This window comes from Lygodium microphyllum, chromosome 6 (genome assembly GCF_053477565.2).
Source record: "Lygodium microphyllum isolate KBCC chromosome 6, Lygodium_microphyllum_v1.1.10, whole genome shotgun sequence".
Lineage (NCBI taxonomy): Eukaryota > Viridiplantae > Streptophyta > Polypodiopsida > Schizaeales > Lygodiaceae > Lygodium > Lygodium microphyllum.
Window position 1 is genome coordinate 135,079,391 of NC_141140.1, and position 19,859 is coordinate 135,099,249.

The window sequence follows — 19,859 nt, forward strand, 5'->3', positions numbered from 1 at the left end:
ATGTAATCTTTTCAAATTAATAAATAGAAGCCTATCAGGTTTGCCTTTCATGGATTCCAACCCAAGCCTACTATTAGACTTACTCACATTTAGAACCTCATGTGCAATTGCATGCTACTTGGTGAAGTGCAATAACTCCAAAAAAAAATAAAATCTAATTAGACCTATAGAATGCACACACTAAAACAATAAAGGCTAAAGAGGGAATGGCAATAGTGTTCAAGATTATTATTTTTTGAGCTAGGCTAATCAACAATGTACCAAAATTCTTTATCTTTCCCTCCACTTCAAAAGCATCCATTGGAATCTCTTCTTCACTATTAAGGCAATATCTACTAGAGATCCAAGATTGAGAAAATTTGCCCTAGCTTAATCACTGTTAAGCCATCATCATCAATCCATTGTGCCTCTTCTCCATATGTCAATTGCAAAATTTCATTTTTCCTTTACCAAACTTGGAACTTGAGACCATACCAAATTGCTTACACTTTGATGATATTAGAATTGTCATATTCAAAAATCTAAGAGTAGAAAGGGGTGCCATCTAATAGAGGTAAACCTCTCAAAAAACCTTGATGGACCCTAAAATGATTTTTAGTAGAGAATTAGTGACAATTGTAAATAAGAGAGGGGCCAAAGAACATACTTATCTCACTAACTTCCTCAAGTCAAATTTATTAGAGACCAATCCACTAGCATTGATTGAGGCCAATGCATTTGAACAGAAGGTTGAGGTTATACCACAAATCTCAGACCTAAATCCTATTGCTTTCATAGTAGCAATAATAAAATCCCACCTAATATGACCATAAGTCTTGTCCATATCCATGTTGACAAGCACAAACTCACCTACTCTTCCTAAGGCTAAATCCATTGAAAAATAGTGATTTAGAATAGCATCATGATTATGTCTTCCACATATGAATCCATGTTTATTGCTACGTAAAATCCTAAGCAACCAAAATTTGATTAAAGTGTCAACATCTTAGCCACAATTTTATAATAAGCATTTCGTATAATCAAAGGCCTCCCCTAATTGATTCTAATTATATCAGTGGAACAAGTTTGATGAGCCCATGATTAGCATAATCATGCAAATATCTACTTCCATGAAGATATTAGCACGTGAACATTAATTTGAACCATAAGCTTTCCATATTGGGGTGTAAAATTCAAAAGTTAATCCATTGAGACGACCAAGAGACTTCCTCTTATGCACCTTGCATACCACATTCTCAAGTTCTTTCATAAAGAATAGCCTAGCTAGTTGACAACTAGCATTAGCCAAAAACTTCTCTAGCTAAGAAGAAAGACATTCCTTAAATGTCTTGTGATACCCCTATTCAAATGTTGGAGCTCCCCAACAATGGAGGATTATTGTTAAATAAATACTTCTACAATAAAGCCTTTGCATGCAATCTACGTCTTTTGTTCCACCCATGCTTAATTATACTTTGATAGCTCTGGTCCTTTAAAAAGGATGCATTGATGAGTCTAAACATTTTTAAAAGCTACTTCTAAAGTTCTCTACAATATGATCATCCTCCCTTGCAACATTTCCCTTCTCATTCTCCATTAGGGGAATGATATCTTACTTGTGTTTAAGTCTCAAAAATTTAGAAGTATTTCTTAGGAGTATACCCAACCATTTCCCATTTGTCTCTTCTTTGAACCTTAGTAGTTGCAACTCGATAACTATAGAATAAATTTCAATATTCCACTAGAGGTACAACTAAGTATCATCTCAAGAGTCAAGATAAATAGCAAAAGTTAGCAACCAGTACTCACAGAAAACTGTCATTTAGTGTATTTTTTCCAGGCAAGATTCTCATAAAACCAGTTGAAATTGAAGATCGTCTTGACGAAAACCAACTATTTTTTTAGCATTTTAGTTATAAAACCGACTATTTCCCTCCCAAAATGGACTTGCTCCTTTTTTCGATTGGATGGGAAAAAGCTTTTTCGTGAGCACTGTTGGCAACCTTTTTTGCCTTGATGACCTTGGCACCTCTCGGTCAAATCAAGAGTCTAGATGGGTGGTCTTCCAAAGACAAAGTCTTGACTCTTGAGCTTGGAAGTCGACCCATCCCCTTACCAAAAAAAAAAAAAAAAAAAAAAACCAAACGTGGGTTAACAAAAGGGATTTTCAAAAATTCTATTTCAAACATTTTTCACAAAAGGGTAATGCTTTAATAATGAAAGTTCACACATTAAGAGGCTTTTAAATGATGCCGTGAATGCGTGTGTTACTAAGGGTTTATGTATACTATATACTAAAGCCCCCAACGTTAAACCAAATAGAAAATACTCTAAAATATAAAAAAGATAAATAAAAACATGAAAACCAAATGGCAAACCTTTAATTACTAGACGCTTGAAAGTCTCTGGCCGGGACGTAGGCATGCTAGCACTCTTTGAACGGGCCAGCCTTCTAAAGTTCTACCGTCCTACCGCTAAAATATGTGTGGGATTTGTGGAAACAAGAGCTGTCTAAGAAAGACACACGACACGATCCGGTTATCGATTATTGAATCGTTAGTCTCCTTTCGCTCGTCTGTAGTTGTTGGACGTCGGCATGTCTCTCACAAACCAGGGACCCATCGGTGTGCTTGTGTTTGACCCGGCAGTCTTTCCTTTCTTGCCTTTCTGGCCGCCATCGCTCTTGCTATTCAGCATTTCGTTCTGATCTTTCGTCCCTCCCATTCACAAACGTCCAAACTAGCGGCTTGCCATTTCGTTCCCTTCCATCGCTCCCATTCACAAACCGAACGGCTCGCAAGGATAGTATTTGCAACCAATTTGTGAGCGCAAGCATCAATTCTCGACTTAAGGTATTGTTTTGGCGCAATTGTCAGCATCCACTCTCCCATATGCCGCTCACAAGATGATCTGTGTCCCCTAAATTTTCTAGCACAATGAGTAATTGTCAGCATTTGCTCTTATAAAACAAGATGATACGTGCTGACAGATTTTCTCGTGTGCTTGTGCAGCGAATTTTTTCTTGTCAGGTGACACATTTGGAGAATTGCTGCTAGCAGCTTCTTGTATATAATTGTGTGTTATTCAGATAAGCAGCTCTCAGGCGAAAAAGACAAGCCGTTTCTGCAAAACTTTGTCAACAGTAACGTCTCCAGAGGCTTGCTATATATTCTGTGCATATTGCTTGTTTTTCTCTGAGGGAAGATTGTCGATATAACGCAGCACGTCGGCAACACAAGACACTTGCAAGTAGGACGCTTGTTGCTCGATCCTCAGTAGAAGAATTCTCGGGTAAACTGGTTCTTCATTTTAAGAATTTGTATAGCACTACTACTACGATGCATGGCTTGCAGTTACGTTCTTAGCAACAAAACTTGCGGTCGAGATCTCTAACAATCAAGAAACAGCGTAAAGGCAACTCTTCTCAATCTTACGGACTGCCATTTAAGGAATTGGCCATGATCGAAGGCTTCCGTTCAGAACGGAAGTTGAAGAACTTGGCTACAACTTGCAAGTGAACAATTTTGTAAGGGCTGATTGGAGAATCGTCTTCTGCAAATTTTACGGATCGTTGAAGAGATTCTAATTCGTAACCTTGTTTTGCTCGCAGTCCATATCGGAACGAACCATTGCGTAGTGGATGCGCCTTTTCGACATTAACCCGGAGTATTCTCTGGGATTGAAGAATTCATGACCATGTAAGGAGCAAAACGATGGCTAGGCGAAGTGTTAAAAAAAAAAACAAACCCATGGAGGAGTCAGAAAATTGTACAAATTGTTTCGATTTTTCTGTCTCCGTATGCCATTTTTCTGACTAGAGTATCTTCTAAAGGGCTCCCTTTACAGACTTAAAGGTGATGGCCTTTGCGCCACCAGCGATGAAATCGAGGTCTACTCTGCTTCGCATGACATCAAGCTGGCATAGCAGACGATTCTTTTTTCTTGGAATCTCGTACTTCTTTGTGCTATACTTAGCAAGCGTGTATGCGGACAAACAAATAGGAATGATAAGGCTTGAGCATGCGTATGCAGACCTCGTAGCCTCGTTCAAGAGAAATTCAGGAAAAGGATTGAGCACGGAGCTTGTCGAGCTTTTCAGGAGACACGACAGGGCGAGGCACAGCCGAATTCTTGCAGAGGTTGTGCAGTTTCCGGTGGATGGAAGTGCAAATCCTTATGTGGCAGGGTTCTCTCTCTCTCTCTCTCTCTCTCTCTCTCTCTCTCTCTCGCGACTTCAAAGGAACCTGGTTTTGAGTTTTCATAACGCTGCCTTGCCCTATCCCTTTTCTTGGCTTCAATGGACGGATGAGGCAAATCAAATTTTCTGGTTGTTGTTTTCTGTTGCTGAATCCTCTATTATACTAATGCCATCATATGCCTCGAAGACGACGCACTATGCACATTGACATAAATTAAAGAAACGCACACACTCTTACTGCTGATGTTTGCATTTAATGCAGTCAGTAAAAGTTTTGAAATGAAGCTGACTGCAAAATGACCTGGTAGTGGTTCACCGTCCAACTAATCCTATATGCAACCCCGATTCTCTGTTTCAGAGCCTTAAGTGCTATGCATGGGAAATGATTAAACCGTTGGCATGTTTCCTCCCGCAAGAACGGTCACTCTTTTATCTCACTTTATTGATGATGCACATGGTGTTGTGCAAGGACCCTTCCGCAAACATCTCTTTAGCAGGCAAAATGGATTAGAAGTGAGTTGTATTGGATGCTGTTGTATCAGTGCCTGCAGTCAAAAAGGGTGGGTCCTTGGATAGATTTATCACAAGCTTATCCAAATATGCTACTGAATATCTCCTTTTTGTGAAAGATAATGGGTGGTGCCCAATCAGTCTGGATTTAGGAATATATATGTGAAGTTGATATTGTTTGATTGCTCTTGGGATGCCATCATTGGACCTCTTCATCAAGCTTGGTCTTTTCTGATGCATTTTGGTACTGGCATCTGACGAGATTGGTTGCATCCCAACAAGAAAGGTCACGCTCATTGTGTAGGTCATAATCAGGAGCAAGGTTACACTATGGAGCAAGATAATGCAAAAACTAAGGCATTGGCTTGTAGACAGACATCAATGACAATGTTAACATCATGGAAACGTCTGAAGGCAGCTGATGCTGCATTCCATTGAGCAGGAGCCTGGTGGTTTGATTTTGGTGGAAATTGGATATAGAATACCACTATCAGAATAGTTTGAGAGAGTATTGTAGATGCTGATTGTCTTTGAAGGAGTGAGGGGCTTATTTTTATTAAACAGCTGGAGCCAAGAAACTTATGCGAGGCATCTTGTTATGCTTGTAATGCTTGTGCTGCAGATTATAAAGTTTCTAGGCTCTCTAAGAGAACAGGAACCCACACATTGCACAGAATATCAAGCATTGTGATGAAAGGTGAAACTTGTGTATTTCATAATGTCAAGGCCATAAGCATTTGTTCCATGATAGTATTTTGAGGCAAGGTGTCTCTAATTTTTTAAACAAACATTTCTGTCCTTTCAGCTGATATAATTAACATGGTGGCAAATGCTGGCGGAAGGGTAGTAAGCAAATGTACAATCATTGTTGAATGCTCTTAATTGACTTAAAGCTTAACAAATCATTGCCCTTTCTAGAATTATGAGTCATCACAGATTTCACAGGTTAAAATATAAAGGAGAAAAAAAAGCATTGGGTTAGAACAAAGATAGTGCACATTTTCAGCTATATGATACTATTGGATGCTTGTGATTGAAACTCAAGCATATCAGGGGTCGATTTGTCCAAGAGAGAAGATGATGCCTTCGAGTGTGGGCTCCACCAAACCAAATAATGACAGTCAATATGATGACATGATCATTAAGATCTGTTCAATAGGCTGAAATTTTAGAATGCCCTGTCTTTTTATGGAAATCTCCATTGAGATTGCGAAATATTTTGCATTGTGTCTATATTCTAGAGAGAGCCCTTAAATTTTAGGAGGTCCATGAAGTTTAGATGTGTCAATTCGTCTACAAATGCTAACTTAAACAACATGGATGATGTTTTCAAAATAGTAAGTTTGTGTCCTAATTATTTTTACAATGTTTGTTTATTTCTAGTTTTCAGCCCTTAAATTTGTTTGGTTCTATTCTTGATAGTTTTCTTCCTGTGAAAGATCTCTTTGCCTCACACTCTACATCAAGTTTTTTCTGTAAACTTGTGTACAGCAGTTGAAGATAGCCCCAAAGCAGGTTATAGTCTTGTCCACCATCACCTCTACCCCTTCATCAAGTCTCTTGGTGGCTGTTTTTAAACATATAAGATCATTTTCATGTTCTCCCTTGAAAAATTTCCACACTCTTTTTCTATTAGGCATTGCGAACCCATGCCATGTGCTACTGTTTAACCATGAAGAAAGGCTGAATTTCCTTGTCTCTACTCTTCTAATTGTAAAGATTCTGTCGGTTTCTTTCGCAGTAATCGTATGCATGTGTTCATGTGTATGTTTGTTCATCTTTACATGATTTATAAGAGTGAATACTACTATTTCTCACTTTTAGGTAGATTATAACTGATCTCTGGCCCTTTAGCTCAAAGGGACTTGTATTGAGTAGAAAAACATTCCTTCAAGGAGTGGACCTGGGGGGTTTGTCTCTAACTATTTCATGTATCTATGGCTGTAATCATTTATTCTCTTAAGCCTCAAGATCTTGTTATTTTAACTTGCAACATTTTGTACAAAAATAAGCAAATGCTTTAATTGTTGTTAAGAATTATATGTGACGAGTCACTTGAGTTAGGGTTGTGGCTTGCTCCAAGGTGACTCCTCGTTGTGAAGATGATTTGCCTAGATTGGAAGTGCATCTATTCTCATCCCATGGAGGCTAAGCCAAGCTCACATCTAAGCACACTAGCAGTGGGTATCTCCCATAGTGACAGGGAACGGTCGGAATGGCTCCCTGGGATGCTGAAATGCCATTTCGGACTGAAATCCGTCTGAATCGCATGCTTGTTGGGGCTGGGACGTTCCTTACAGGGAATGCAACAAGGACCGCTTCTTGACAGGGAACACCATGTGGCACAGAACTTACCTATAGAGTGACTAGTTGATTGCCCCAGTTACCACGAAACATGCGCTTGTCTCCCGCCAATGTCGCATGTGGCTTGCTTGTCTTTCTCTCGTGTGCTTGTCTTGGCTCTGCCCATGGCACCACATGAACTGATTGAAATATTAATTTGTCATTGTGGATTATATACCTTGGCTTTGGTACTCCAAATGAAATATTATTATTTTTAAATTAATTTTAAAATTTTAATGCCATTTCCATTCCCACGTCCCCGTTCCCTAGGTTTGGCATCCCCGTTCCCACCCCTCTGTTCCGTGTTTCATGTTTCTATGGTGTCTCCCTCGTTGCTAACCATCTGGAGGACATGAGTGCCATGTGGGTATCTCCATTGTGGGGGATCCCTTTGTCCCTAAAGGTGTGTGACTTGCTTGACAAAGAGCCCCTATAACAATAATCATTGTGCCATCCTGTGTTTTTCTCAAATAGTCTTATAGATAAGACTTGCTTTTGAATTATATGTGCTATCATCATTACTGCTGGTCTCTCCAAGGGCTGCTAGCCGTTATTAAATCCCTATTTGGTCCATCTTGTTGTGCAAGTGTCTTATCTCCTTTTGTATAAGGCTAGGCTCCCAGATCTTGACTTCATAGAGAATTATTGGTATGACCAATCTATCAAAGAGCCATATTTGGTATGTGGCTCTTTTAACTTTGCATTGGTGCACTGTCTCTCAAGTGCACTGAGTGCTGCAAAGCCTCATCCTAGTCTAGCTTTTACAGCCTCCCCCATGGAGAACTATGGCCCTTTGAAGGTCATTCCCACATATATTTATGATATAACAATCTCAATTCGCCAAAGGTAAGTTAAACACCATGATATTTGTCTTCCCAAGATTCATTGGAAGGCCTATATTTGTGCAAAAGGTTTGTAGGGTATCCAACTACCATAAACCCTTAGATAGCTGTTTGAACATAGCAATGTTGGTCACGTTAACAGCCCTCTTGATGTGTATTGTTGTCTTGATACATTGCATATAGAGCTTTGGAAATAGTCTTGCCATGTTTAAGATATCATGATTGGGATTGATGGTCCTTTTTCTTGAAACCTTCTCCAAGCCCTTTTGTTGTGCTATACCAAAAGTAGCGGGTAGATCTCTATCTCAAGCTTTGTCAAATAGTCATACTTCTTCCTCCATGCTACGCATTAAAAGAGTATCTTTACTCATGTGTGCCTACAAGTAACAAGTGAAATATACTATTGTAAATAGGCTTATGTGTCTTGATACTCATTACACTAGCTGTCGCTAGAATGAGAAATGGGCTTAATGATTTGAGTAACGTGAACTCTAATTCCAGTGGCCTAGCTCTCGGCACAGTGATCATTGCACTAGTAACGAAAGATTTGACACTGAGACATGCGGTGGAGAAGTGTGTAGGCTATGTGGTACAAGGCTAGGACAAAAGGAGCAAGGTGCAACGTGAAACTTTCATTAAATTGAAAGTTTGCACCTTAAGAGTTGAGTTACATTAAAAGTTTTCCTCGGGGATTACCTCACTTAGGCCACTTAAGTTATTAAGTAGGCCCTGAGTTAAAGTTTCGTCTAGTGAGTAGCTCACTTATGATTAATGATGAAGTCATTAATTAGCTTTTAATAAAAAAAAGCGATCTGATTAAGAAGTCAATTTCACGATGAACAGCAAGAAGAGTGTTTTGCAGCCATCTTGAGGTGTTGGACGGTTACGTTAATTTGACAATGGATTTGACAATGCATACCAAAGATTAGGCTTAATGGATAGCAGGTCTACAGGTTTGAATTACATCAATTTGATTATGAATTGAAGGTGCATTGGTTAGGGCAAAGATCTAAGATTGTAATCAGGGTTGAGGTCTCATTCGATGAATTGGATTAGTTTGAGATTGAGATTCATGTGAATTCCTCATTGATTGTCATGTGGCAATAGTAAGAGACCATGGATGCATTTCTCAACGGTCATGTTGGTCAACATTGGAGTATTACAGCTTTGTATGCTTGAAGACACACTAGTTTGAGTGTGTAATTGAGACAGATTCAAAGCTTGTTGGTCAAGGTTGTGAGAGCAACTGAGGACATAGTAGTTAGTCCATTGAAGAGCTAGGCACGTAAGTAATCATCAACAAAAAGAGTGCTAGTTTTTGATAGCCATGTTGATCACACGGGTGGGTCACAAGTGGTTTGTGTAAAGGCTCATTTGCAATTAAAGAAATACTATAAGGGACACTCATCTTGAAAGCCAATTTGGTGTTGTCTATTGTGCAAGAGTACTCTAGCTCTGAGGTTTTTTGTGTCATTTATTTTCTTTGGTGAATTGAATAATGTGTGCATTGTAAGTTTATGTTCACTACCTTATAGATCAGATCTATAGGCTAGTTTCACTAGTTACTTGAGCAATTGTACTACATAGAGATAAGCCTTGGGAGGCATTGTAGCGTGGGAATGCATATGCTAGAGAAGGGAGTAATGTATCTCCAAGTCTTTTGTAAGCTCTTCTAGAGAGGTGTGTGGGTCCGTATTGTCAAAAGATGACGTACCAGAGCGAGATAGCAGGGTTTGTGGAGAGGAACATAGAGTGAACTTGAAAAACACTGAGAAGAGAAGAGAAGAGAGAAGAAACTCTGATGAATGGAATGATGAAGATTTGAATCATGGAGTGAATGTGATACAAGGGAACGAGGGTGTTGTAGCACAAGGAAGACAATGAAGATAGCCATGAACCACAAACCGCAATGTCCTCCTAAAGCGGTGTGAGGGCAGTGGAGAGGCTGGAGAGAAGAGGTGACAGACTGAATGAATTAGCCGTGTCAAATGAGTGACAAAGGCATCCTATAAATAGGCAAGAGACTGTCTAGGGTGGCGCCTGGAGGGAGGGCACCGATTGTCTAGGGTGGCGCCCCATTGTGGGCGCCCAGCCTCTTCTTGAGGTTGTTCACTGTGAAACCCTAAACGCAAAATGCAGAATGCAAAACTGCGGGTGAAGGGTTTCTCAACACCCCCTCTCGGGCTCGAAAAGGGGAACAAGAGAAGAGTGAGGTGGAGATGGAATGCTACATGTTGAAGAATGCTCACGCAGCAGGTGGCACTTGGACAATGTCCCTTGTGGGAAAATTATTCACTTGCCTAAGTGCCCTAGTACAAAGATGATGAAAACATGCAATGCATAGGAGGAATGTCGGACTTTGTGTGGTGCCGAGAACCATAAGGATATGCCCGTACTCGATCTTGGGAGTTGACTCCATGCTGACCAAGTGAACAAGGCAAGAAGAAGAGGAGGAAGAAGATGTAGAGGATCCCTAAGATCCAAGATTCCCACTTGAAAGGGAACCTACGCTATAGAATAGTAGACAGAGTGAATTGGAGAACCCAAAACTCAACCTCAGGAGAGAAGCCACTAGCTCCATGCATCCATGCGGAAAGGAATACGAAGGCCTCATCACCAAGTCGTGGATGAACATCCAAGGCCCGATCTAGGTAGATCCTCGAGATCCTGGGAATCAATAGGTGAGATGACAGCTGGAAGGAAGCCACCCCATCCAAGGGTAGAAGAAGAAGGTAAAAGGCCTCCGCCAAGGTGTGCGAAGGACTGAGTGGTGGGTGGGGACCCCCTGTGAAATTGGAGAAATAGGAGCCCCCTCTGAAGTCGCAATAGATGTAGATGCCCCCTCGGAGGGCAAAGAAAGATCAGCCCCCTCTGAATCCCCCTCTAAGGTAGATAGGGAATCCAAAAACTCATGGATCACGGACTTTGAAATGTTTGAGGACAAAGGAAGTGCTGCTGATCGTGCCGAAGAAGGTATTTGGGGTGGTGAAGAACTCCCAAAGGTGGCCTCTCGAACCTGAGTAGGCGAGGGTGGAGAAGGGTGGGGCTCAGACTGAGCAATGAGTGGGCAACAATCGTTGCTTCTCAATGGAGCGGACCGAGAAGCCGAAGAAGAGGAAGGAGTCGAGCAACCACTGTCTCTTAAAGGAGTGGACTAACGAGGAGATAGTATCAAACAATCATTGTCTCTTGATGGAGCGGACTGCAGAACTGCAGGCCGTGGTAGCCAGTGTACCCAAAAATAGGTGGGAGAAGACTGTTGCTGGCATTGCGACGATCTCAAGGAGGTCATAGTGCCAATCAATCCTCCATGTGCTTGAAAGGACTGAGTGTGCGTTGGATGTGTCTTATTGCCTTGAGCATAGTACACTGATAGCCGATGCAGAACGATCTCTATGGCCTAGAAAGGAGAGGTGGCAAAGGTAGTGCCGGGTGGGAGACGCATATACTCCACGGGAGCAGGGAGCAAAGGCCGAAGTTGATAAGCATCGGTGGTGTGTCCGGTGATGCCACAATAGGAGCACCCAGTAGATTGGTCATTTTTTGTTAAAGAAGCTATGGGTATGTGTCCCTTGCTGAAGAAGGAAGAGGTCAGCCACGAACCATGAACTGCTATGTCCGCCTCAAGGGTTGGGAAGGAGGGCAGTGGAAGGGCTGTAAGTGAGCTGCCAATTGCAGGGAGGAGATGCCAGCTGCCAAGGAGGAGCCACCAGTTGCAAACGCAGCTTGCAGTAGTGAGGGAGGAGCCGCCGGCTGCAAAATATCACCTCTAGCAGTCTGGCTGAGCTGCTAGCAGCAGGGAGGAGCCACCAGTAGCAGAGAACAACCGCCAGCAGACTGGTTGAGCTGCTAGCAGCAGGGAGGAGCCGCCAATAGACTGGTTGAGCCGCTAGCAGCAGGGAACAAGCGCCAGCTGACTGGCTGAGTCGCCAGCACAGCAGGGAAGAGCCGCCAACAATCTGGTTGAGCTGTCAGCACAGAGAATAGCCGCTAGTAGTCCGGATGAGCAGAGAATAGCTGCCAACAGACTGGCTAAGCCGCTAGGTTGCAGAGAATAGCCCGCCAGCAGTAGGGAGGAGCCGCCAGCAGTCTGGATGAGCCGCTGGCAGCAGAGAATAGGTACGGGAATACCGCCAGGTGCAGCAGAATAGTTGCCAGCAGTAAACGCAGCAAAGGGGAAGTGGAGGCGGCAGTAACAACCTTGAACAGAGGCTGGAAAACAGCAAACGCAGGAGGGAGTAGCTGCTAGTTAGGGTGTTGATGCAGTGGAAGAAGAAGAGAAGTGGATGCCGAACCCGCCACCGGTCTTTGCCTTCACTGGAGTGGAGAATCTTTGCTACTGTTTGAGCAGATCCAGTTCTGATACCATGTCAAAAGATGACGTATCAGCGAGACAGTAGGGTTTGTGGGGAGGAACACATAGTGAACTTGGAAAACATTGAGAAGAGAAGAGAAGAGAGAAGAAACTATGATGAATGGAATGATGAAGATCTGAATCATGGAGTGAATGTGATATAAGGGAACAAGGGTGCCGTAGCACAAGGAAGAAGATGATGAAGACAGCCACGAACCATGAATTGCAATGTCCTCCTGAAGGGGTGTGAGGGCAGTGGAGAGGTTGGAGAGAAGAGGTGGCGGACTGAATGAATCAGCTGTGTCAAATGAGTGACAGAGGCAGCCTATAAATAGGCAAGAGACTGTCTAGGGTGGCGCCTGGAGGGAGTGCGCCGGATGTCTAGGGTGGCACCCCACTGTGGGTGCCCAACCCCTTCTTGGGGTTGTCCACTATGAAACCCTAAACGCAAAACGCAAAACCCTAGACGCAAAATGCAAAACGCAAAACTGCGGGTGAAGGGTTTCTCAACACATTCCATAGCCCCTCGCAAACTATACAATTGTACTTACTAGTTGTATCTTATGTGAAATGGTTTGTTGGATACTTGTATGCATGTTGTGCCAATGCTAGGTATGCTACTGAGAAAGAGAGCACAGCCCGCTACTACTCCCACCGGTTTGTCAAATATTGTAAAACTCTTGAAACTAGTAATCAAGCTGGGACATCTCGTTGGTAGTCTACAATGCTAGCACTTCCTTGTGTGTTCTAGTGAGGGCAAGTGATCCTAGCCAATGTGAACACTCCCTAGTGTTAAGAAATGTGTCCCATACTATGTTACTTGTCTTTATCTTATGAGGTTCTCTACATATCCACCTTTGTTGTTTAGAACTCTCGATATATAGGCTCTCTTGTCTCATATAAGGTGGTCTGTAGGTTATTAGTGTGTGCATTGAAGCCCCCTACCAGTAAGATTTCTCCCATGCTAGTGATATATATACATAAGATTTTGATGACTCAATTGTAAAGAAATACTCCAGCGCCAAAAACACAAATATATGACAAAACATAGAGAAATAATGGAAGAACACAGAGGTGAAGAGTAATTTAGAGGCAATGAATACCGAAGAATGAATAATCAAGAATATGATGCTCAAATGCAGTAAACACACTATGCAGAGTGAATGCAAAACCTCAAATTGCCGGTGTCTTTAATTAAAAAGGACGGGGGTAGAGATGAGCTAGAGAGTGTTGCACTATGAATGGATCCCGAATTGTAGTAGTCAGCTCTAGAAGATAGACAACAAACAGAAGATGGGCACATGCAAGTGGCAGCAGTAGCTGAAAATGCAGCTTGCTGCACACTCTGTAGATGTTGGTGACTGATGGAGTGAAATTGCCTAGGGATGACCTACACTACAAAACGCAGCCTGTAGAGGTTGGCGACTGATGCAATCTGCTCTTGATGGGCCGAAAATAGGTCACCTGCTGTAAATGCAGCAAACACAAACACAATTGTTTCAGCTGGTAGATAAGAGTTGGGTGATGGCTGACTGCACCATGAACTGAGGTATTTGCTAATGGAGGGTATAGATAGTAGTGGATGATGGCACTAGCTGACGGAGAAGTATGCAAAACAAGGATTGCGACTGAGTGGTGGGCAGCCTTTTGTTTATAGATATGGATCCTCCCAAAATTAGGGTTTTGGCTTATGGGACATAGATACTCTCTAGGAAAGTTTGGTAATTGAATGTAAAGTTTGGTAATTTATTGTTTTGGGGCTGTTTTAAAGAGCTAACTGAATGTTCTAAGTTCATAGTATGTTACTTTGCTCAATACCCCCTCTCAGGTCCAAAACTAGAACCTAAGATGGACTCCAAAGCATAGCTCAACCCATAATACCTTGAGGCATGTAAACAAATACTTGAACATAGAATACAAACACAAGTGTACAGCAAAGCACAAACTAATAATAGAACTCAGAGGATGAGGGTAACTCAGAGACAATGAACATAGACCATGAATGAATAATGAATAGATTCAATGCTCAATGCAGTAAATACACTATGTAGAGTGAATACAAAACCTCGAGCTCTGGTGTTCCTGAAGGACTAGGGTAGAGATTATGCATTGGAGAGATTGTTGTACTATGTATGGATCCCGAAACACAGCAGGCAGCACGAAACAGTGGGCACCAATTTGAGAAGTGCCAGGAAGGTGTAGGTGACAGCTGGAAACTGCAAACATAGGAGTTTGCTGCCCCTGGAGATGATGGCACCAGCTGTATGCTGCAAATGCAGTCAGTAGATGACTTGGAAGAAGACGCAAAGTCCTGGAGTCTCTTTAATAGTAGGTGATCAATGGGAATAGGTGTCTGCAGGCTGGAAACTGCAGCCAACAACGAACACAGGGTCTGAAGGGCTGCAGACCCCGATCACTAGAGGTGCTGATGGAAGGTTGGTCACTACCATGAACAAAAGTATCTATCACAGAGGGGTGTAGATAGTAGTGGTGAAGCGGACACCAACTGATGGAGGACCTGAAAATATGAGTTATATCCTTGGATATTCGTGTGGGCACTAGTAGCATTGGTCATAGTGGTCATGAAATAACTTAGTGCAAATGTACTAAAGGCAATTCGGGTTCAGGATAGTCGAGTCCTATTTATAGGACTCAAGGGACAATTGTGCAATTGATTGTGTGATCACCACTCTTGGCCTCTTGGCCCAATGGTTGACACATTCATACATTGAGATGGTGTGGATTGGTGGTGTGGGACACCAACCCTTGGGATGCAGTCGTTACCTGGAGTGCTACTAGCTCTCAGGCTTGGGGGTCACAACAATGAGAAAGTTGATGATGCACTATGTCTTTGAGACTTAGTTGGGTCTAGACCACCTTGTGAATGTGAAGCTATGCATTGTATGAGATGAATATTATGCCGCAATCAAATTTCGGTTTTCATATGATGCCTTCAAATGCCTTATCCTGTGTTTGCATTTAAGAAAAAATATTCTAAAGAAAATGCAAAGATATAAACAATGTGATGCATTATTTTGTTCCTTGAGTTAGACTTTGAATTGAGTCCCTTGTATGCATGACGAAATCATATAGCAATCTGATTATGTATGCCATGTTTAATGAATTGAAGATTTGGCTGTTTCAAGTGACTTGATGCAGTCTGCTATTCTTCACTTTAGGATCTACTTCACTCGGGTCACTTTGGGTAACCCACCAAGGGAATATTACGTGCAAGTGGATACTGGAAGTGACTTACTGTGGCTAAACTGTAATCCATGTACAGCATGTCCAAGGACAAATGAACTTGGGGTATCTCCTTCTTTGATCTTTGTATAATCTTGTAATATAATTGTTGATTATTTGATTAAAATTTGGTTGTTCTTTGGTTTTGGGAACTTATGATACTAGGTTGTTTTCTTGTACAAGTGCAGATGACATTGGTGCCATATGATCCAGCCACATCATTATCAAGTTCTCCAATAAGTTGCGAGAGTCCCATCTGTAATTACGCACTTAAGGTTGCAAATACTCGATGTGTTTTGGGAGAAAAATGCGGTTACAATTTTCTTTATGGTGATGGGAGTACCACTACTGGGTACTTAGTTTCAGATACATTAGTCTATACTACAGTGCAGCCAAACAATACAGTGGCACATGCAGCAACAAAGATTGTCTTCGGGTTAGTCTTTTGGTTGAGAATTGTATCTCGTATGCTGCCTATGAGATGATGCCCTTACATGTGCAATAGAATCTGGTATTTATTGATGAACCATTCCTAGGTTATGATGCTCTATATTTTCCACCCACTTTCCATAGGGCAAGAGTTGTAAATCCTCCACATCTTTGCATATATCCACATTTTCTCTCAATTTTGAATTTTTACAAGATTTTCAATAGCATACTTCAATAGGTTGGTCAAAGGCCGAGACTATTCCACACTTGGGGATGGCACTGCCATCACCATCTCCTTTCCAGGCCTCGACAAGCACTTCATTCCTACCTGTCTTAGATTGGCAGCGTGTTTGACCATGTCATACAAAGAAATAGGACTTTTGCCTATGTGGTCTCAAAAGGTTCCATCGCTGCTCGTCAGTCAGGTTATTGTCCCTGCAGGATCCATCGATCCCCACAAAGGATTCCTAGTTCATCCAGTTTCATACTCAGGTCTCTATAGCCAGTCTTTCACTTGCAGAATGAAGGGCCATCTAGTAGCACACTATCCTAGGACATGCTAGTGACAGGCTTCCTTTCAAGGGAGGTAGGTGGTATGCCTCAGTTTTGTAGAGGATTGAGCCAGAGAGCCACTAGATAGAGGAGTTATGCCAACGACAGAGAGAGCAGACAAATGCTTATAAAAACAGGGGTAGAGAGGCCGAGAGCAGCAGAGATAGGTTGAGGGAATATGGAGAGTAGTCAGAGACCTTAGACTGGATGCCAGAATAGTGCCATGTCAGTCACTTGTGGCTTTTGCAAACACTGCTCTGGCCTGCCATTAGCCGGAGATGCCACAATTGCATAGTAATAGTAGCCCCTTACAAGCTAGAGATGGCACAACCCATTGTTAGCCTTGGTACTAGTTTATAACAACTCTTACTAATATTCCCAATCCTACCTTGGCAAGTACCATCCAATCCTGTTTGGATGAAGAAAAAAGGAATCACAAAGAAGGAAGCACCAATCAGGCATCTACTTCAACATCTTGTGACCAAGTTTTTGTGCATACAATTGTCAATAAGTCTAATTTTTGTAAGACGAAAGGGCATATCGTAAAAAACTATTGGAAAAAAATACCCAGAAAAGATGAAATGTAATAAATGTAAGAAGACAGGACATATTACTAGTAAATGCCCTAACCATCTTAAAGTACCTAAGGAATTGGAGGCCAAATTTTCTCCCCAATCCACCGATGATCGACTCTTCTGAGTCCTGTATCCTTTCTGCCTATAACCATCCTTGTAGCGTGATCTATAAAGGCATCCCATTTTGGGTTAAGAGGGGGCATTCTCTTATGCTTTGTATTCCAATGCCACTTGACATTGAGGGGGGGTGTTGAGAGTATAGGCATATGAACTCTCCTTATGCAGAAGTGGATAAGGGTAGGCAGGTTTGAATGGTCCTGAGGGGAAGGGGAAACCCTAACCCTAGCCAGTTGGGGCTATATAAACAGTCCATGGATCTACATCAACTGATTGAGTGAGGTGACCCTAGTTGTACTCATAAGCAACATTATAAGCAAGACATGCTCTTGTACTTTGTCCCTCCTCTCCCTCTTGTGCACACACTTCAATGTTGGCTTGCACTCTGATTTTTTCACAAATTTATGGAAATAGAGTTGGAACCTTGGAATCTCTGTTACGGACATGTTACGGACCATACATCCCAAAAAGAAGCAGAGGAAGACCAAGGAAGCCTAAGTCAAAAAGTGAATAGAGAAGCTCATTCTGCCTAGGTGAGAAAAGCAGAAGAGAAGGCAAGCTCAGAAAAAACGTAGGAGAGCACCGAAGATTCTAGCAAGGTGCACCAAATATTCTAGCAAGGGAAGCATAGGGTGCAATGTAATTCATTTTAGAAAAAGAGCGCCAGGCTCCCTCTTGTGCAAATTGTAAATGTAGAAGTGCAAGAGCAAAAGAACCGTGGAAAGAGGAAAGACATGAGGAAACAAGACCTTGGCTAAGACGGCTGGTCATGTAAAAAAGAAGATGGGTTCCCAAAGGGATGAGGGCATGTATAAAAGTCAAAAAGTGAATGGAGAAGCTCATTCTTGGTGTGCGGCTAAAGTGGCTCTCTTCTTCTCTTCTCTTCTCCTTGCTCGTGCTTGTGCTTGAGTCTGAGAGAGGGAGCGTGAGGGAGTGAGTGAGTGAGGGTGAGGGACTGTGGTGGAGAAGCTCTCCATTTTCTCCTCTTCTCTTCTCTTGTCTCGCGTGCGCGGCTATGGAGGATGGAGCTCAAACCTCTGCAACTTGGACCACTTGGAACAAATGTGAAATTAAGCAAAATTGACATCCCTAGATCCTGACAGACTTAGACCCAAGCTCGATGAACTTCCAGAAGCCTTACAGACAAGTTGAATGGCTCTAGACACAAGAAACGGAAGAAATAGTGACCTAATGACCCAGAAGCAACCGCTAGCTAGCCCGTTAGCTGTCTGCCCCTGCTTAGTGCCCCAAATTGACCCGCAGACCCTTATCACACCTTGACCAAGCTGGGAGAGGCAGTAGAGATCCTAATCAGCCCTTGAGAGCGGCCAACAATCGCGCTTAGAGCCATGTTTGGCCGAAACCGGAATGAGGGGAGAGCAAGAGCTACATTGTTTATCTAGCATTCACACCTCACACCGTTTTGACACTTGAAGTGTACTTGAAAGTTGAAAGCTTGATTTTGCATGGCACATGAAAAAGAGCACCACGCACACATAAGTTGAGGGCTGTTTGCAATAAGAAGAAACACACCAAGACGTAATAAGCGAATCGAACCCATTAGTAGGACACGACCCTGAGACTTAGACGGATGACTAAGAACCCTGACCAGTAGGACCAAAGAGAGAGTCAAGTCACTGAAGGCTTAGAAGTATAGGCGGATCAACATCATTGGAGATGCATTGCTGCTGGACTTAATCAGCCTGATCGATAGCCTAGTGGAGCAAGAAGCCGTCGACATGTCAGGATCAAGCTCCAGTTGAGAGAATGATTAGCTCGATTGGGAAGAGTTTTCGGTCGATATCTAGCAACAGATGGTCAATAAATATGACTTGCAAACCAGGATGGAGCACCATGGTAGGCCGGCTGAGGACATCATAGCAGACCTAGAGGAGGAGAGGAGATTCGCACAGCAAGCACTACAGTGTATAGGAGCGTACAACCATGAGCAGTGGGCTAGGAAGTTGCAGCAAGACATAGAGATGCGGGAATTCCAACGGGTGCTAGCTCTAGCAAATAGGAATCAGACTGGACCTAACGCAAAAAGAGAGAGAGCGCTAGAAGCAGAATTGACGCTGAGTGAGCTTCTCACGAAGCAACTCATAGATTATATGGCCTTAGAGCAGAGCATGGCAGCCCTAGCAACCTCGTTGCTCACAGGATTAGGAATCAACCAGGGATTCAAGAGTCAGTTGAAGATCGTTGTAGTCGCAAAGCAGTTAGAAAAATACCAACCGGGTAACGACCCGTACAACTTTGTAGAGCAGTTCGAGCAAGTCTGTCAGGTCAACAGCCTCACGGATCTTGTCCAATGCTCGCAAGCCTTCGGCTTTTGCCTAGGCGACATGGGTAGGAGATGGCACATCAACTTAGACATGGCGGAACGGAATAACTTCAACGACCTTAAGGATCTCTTCATCAAGAGGTTCTCCAAGGTTGGGTATTCTGACAACCTCATAGTACGACTAATGAGCATCAAGCCAAAAGGACAAGGAGGACATTAGGGATTATATTACCCATGTGCGGAGTCTCTTTAAGAGAATCCTATCTAATGAATGACCCAACGAAAGAGCGGTCTCCACAGTGTTTATAAACAGAATTTATAGCAAGGAACTCTACAAGGCCTTAGTAAGCAACTCGAGCTTGCAGAGATTCGTACTAGCTAGGGTCTTCGAAGAGGCCATATGAGTGGATGACCAGCTCAAGGAGAGAAGTTC

General features: G+C 42.6%; 1 protein-coding gene across 8 annotated transcripts in view; it reads left to right on the plus strand.

Annotated features, from left to right (window-relative positions):
- Positions 1 to 2,468: 2,468 nt before the first annotated feature.
- Positions 2,469 to 19,859, plus strand: part of LOC148035168 (aspartic proteinase 36-like) — an 84,448-nt gene continuing 67,057 nt past the window's right edge. For 2 of the 8 annotated variants that reach the window (XR_015691162.1, XM_087680141.1), the window contains exons 1-6: positions 2,469 to 2,831; positions 2,991 to 3,505; positions 3,590 to 3,677; positions 3,812 to 4,165; positions 15,406 to 15,535; positions 15,658 to 15,905. Coding sequence is in view for 7 of the 8 variants with exons in the window: in XM_087680141.1 (XP_087536267.1) it covers positions 3,670 to 3,677; positions 3,812 to 4,165; positions 15,406 to 15,535; positions 15,658 to 15,905 (740 nt within the window). In the remaining variant the exon portion in view is untranslated. Of the gene's footprint in view, positions 2,832 to 2,990; positions 3,506 to 3,589; positions 3,678 to 3,811; positions 4,166 to 15,405; positions 15,536 to 15,657; positions 15,906 to 19,859 lie in introns of those variants that run through there. The other 6 variants (XM_087680139.1, XM_087680138.1, XM_087680137.1 and 3 more) reach the window with 6 other exon arrangements.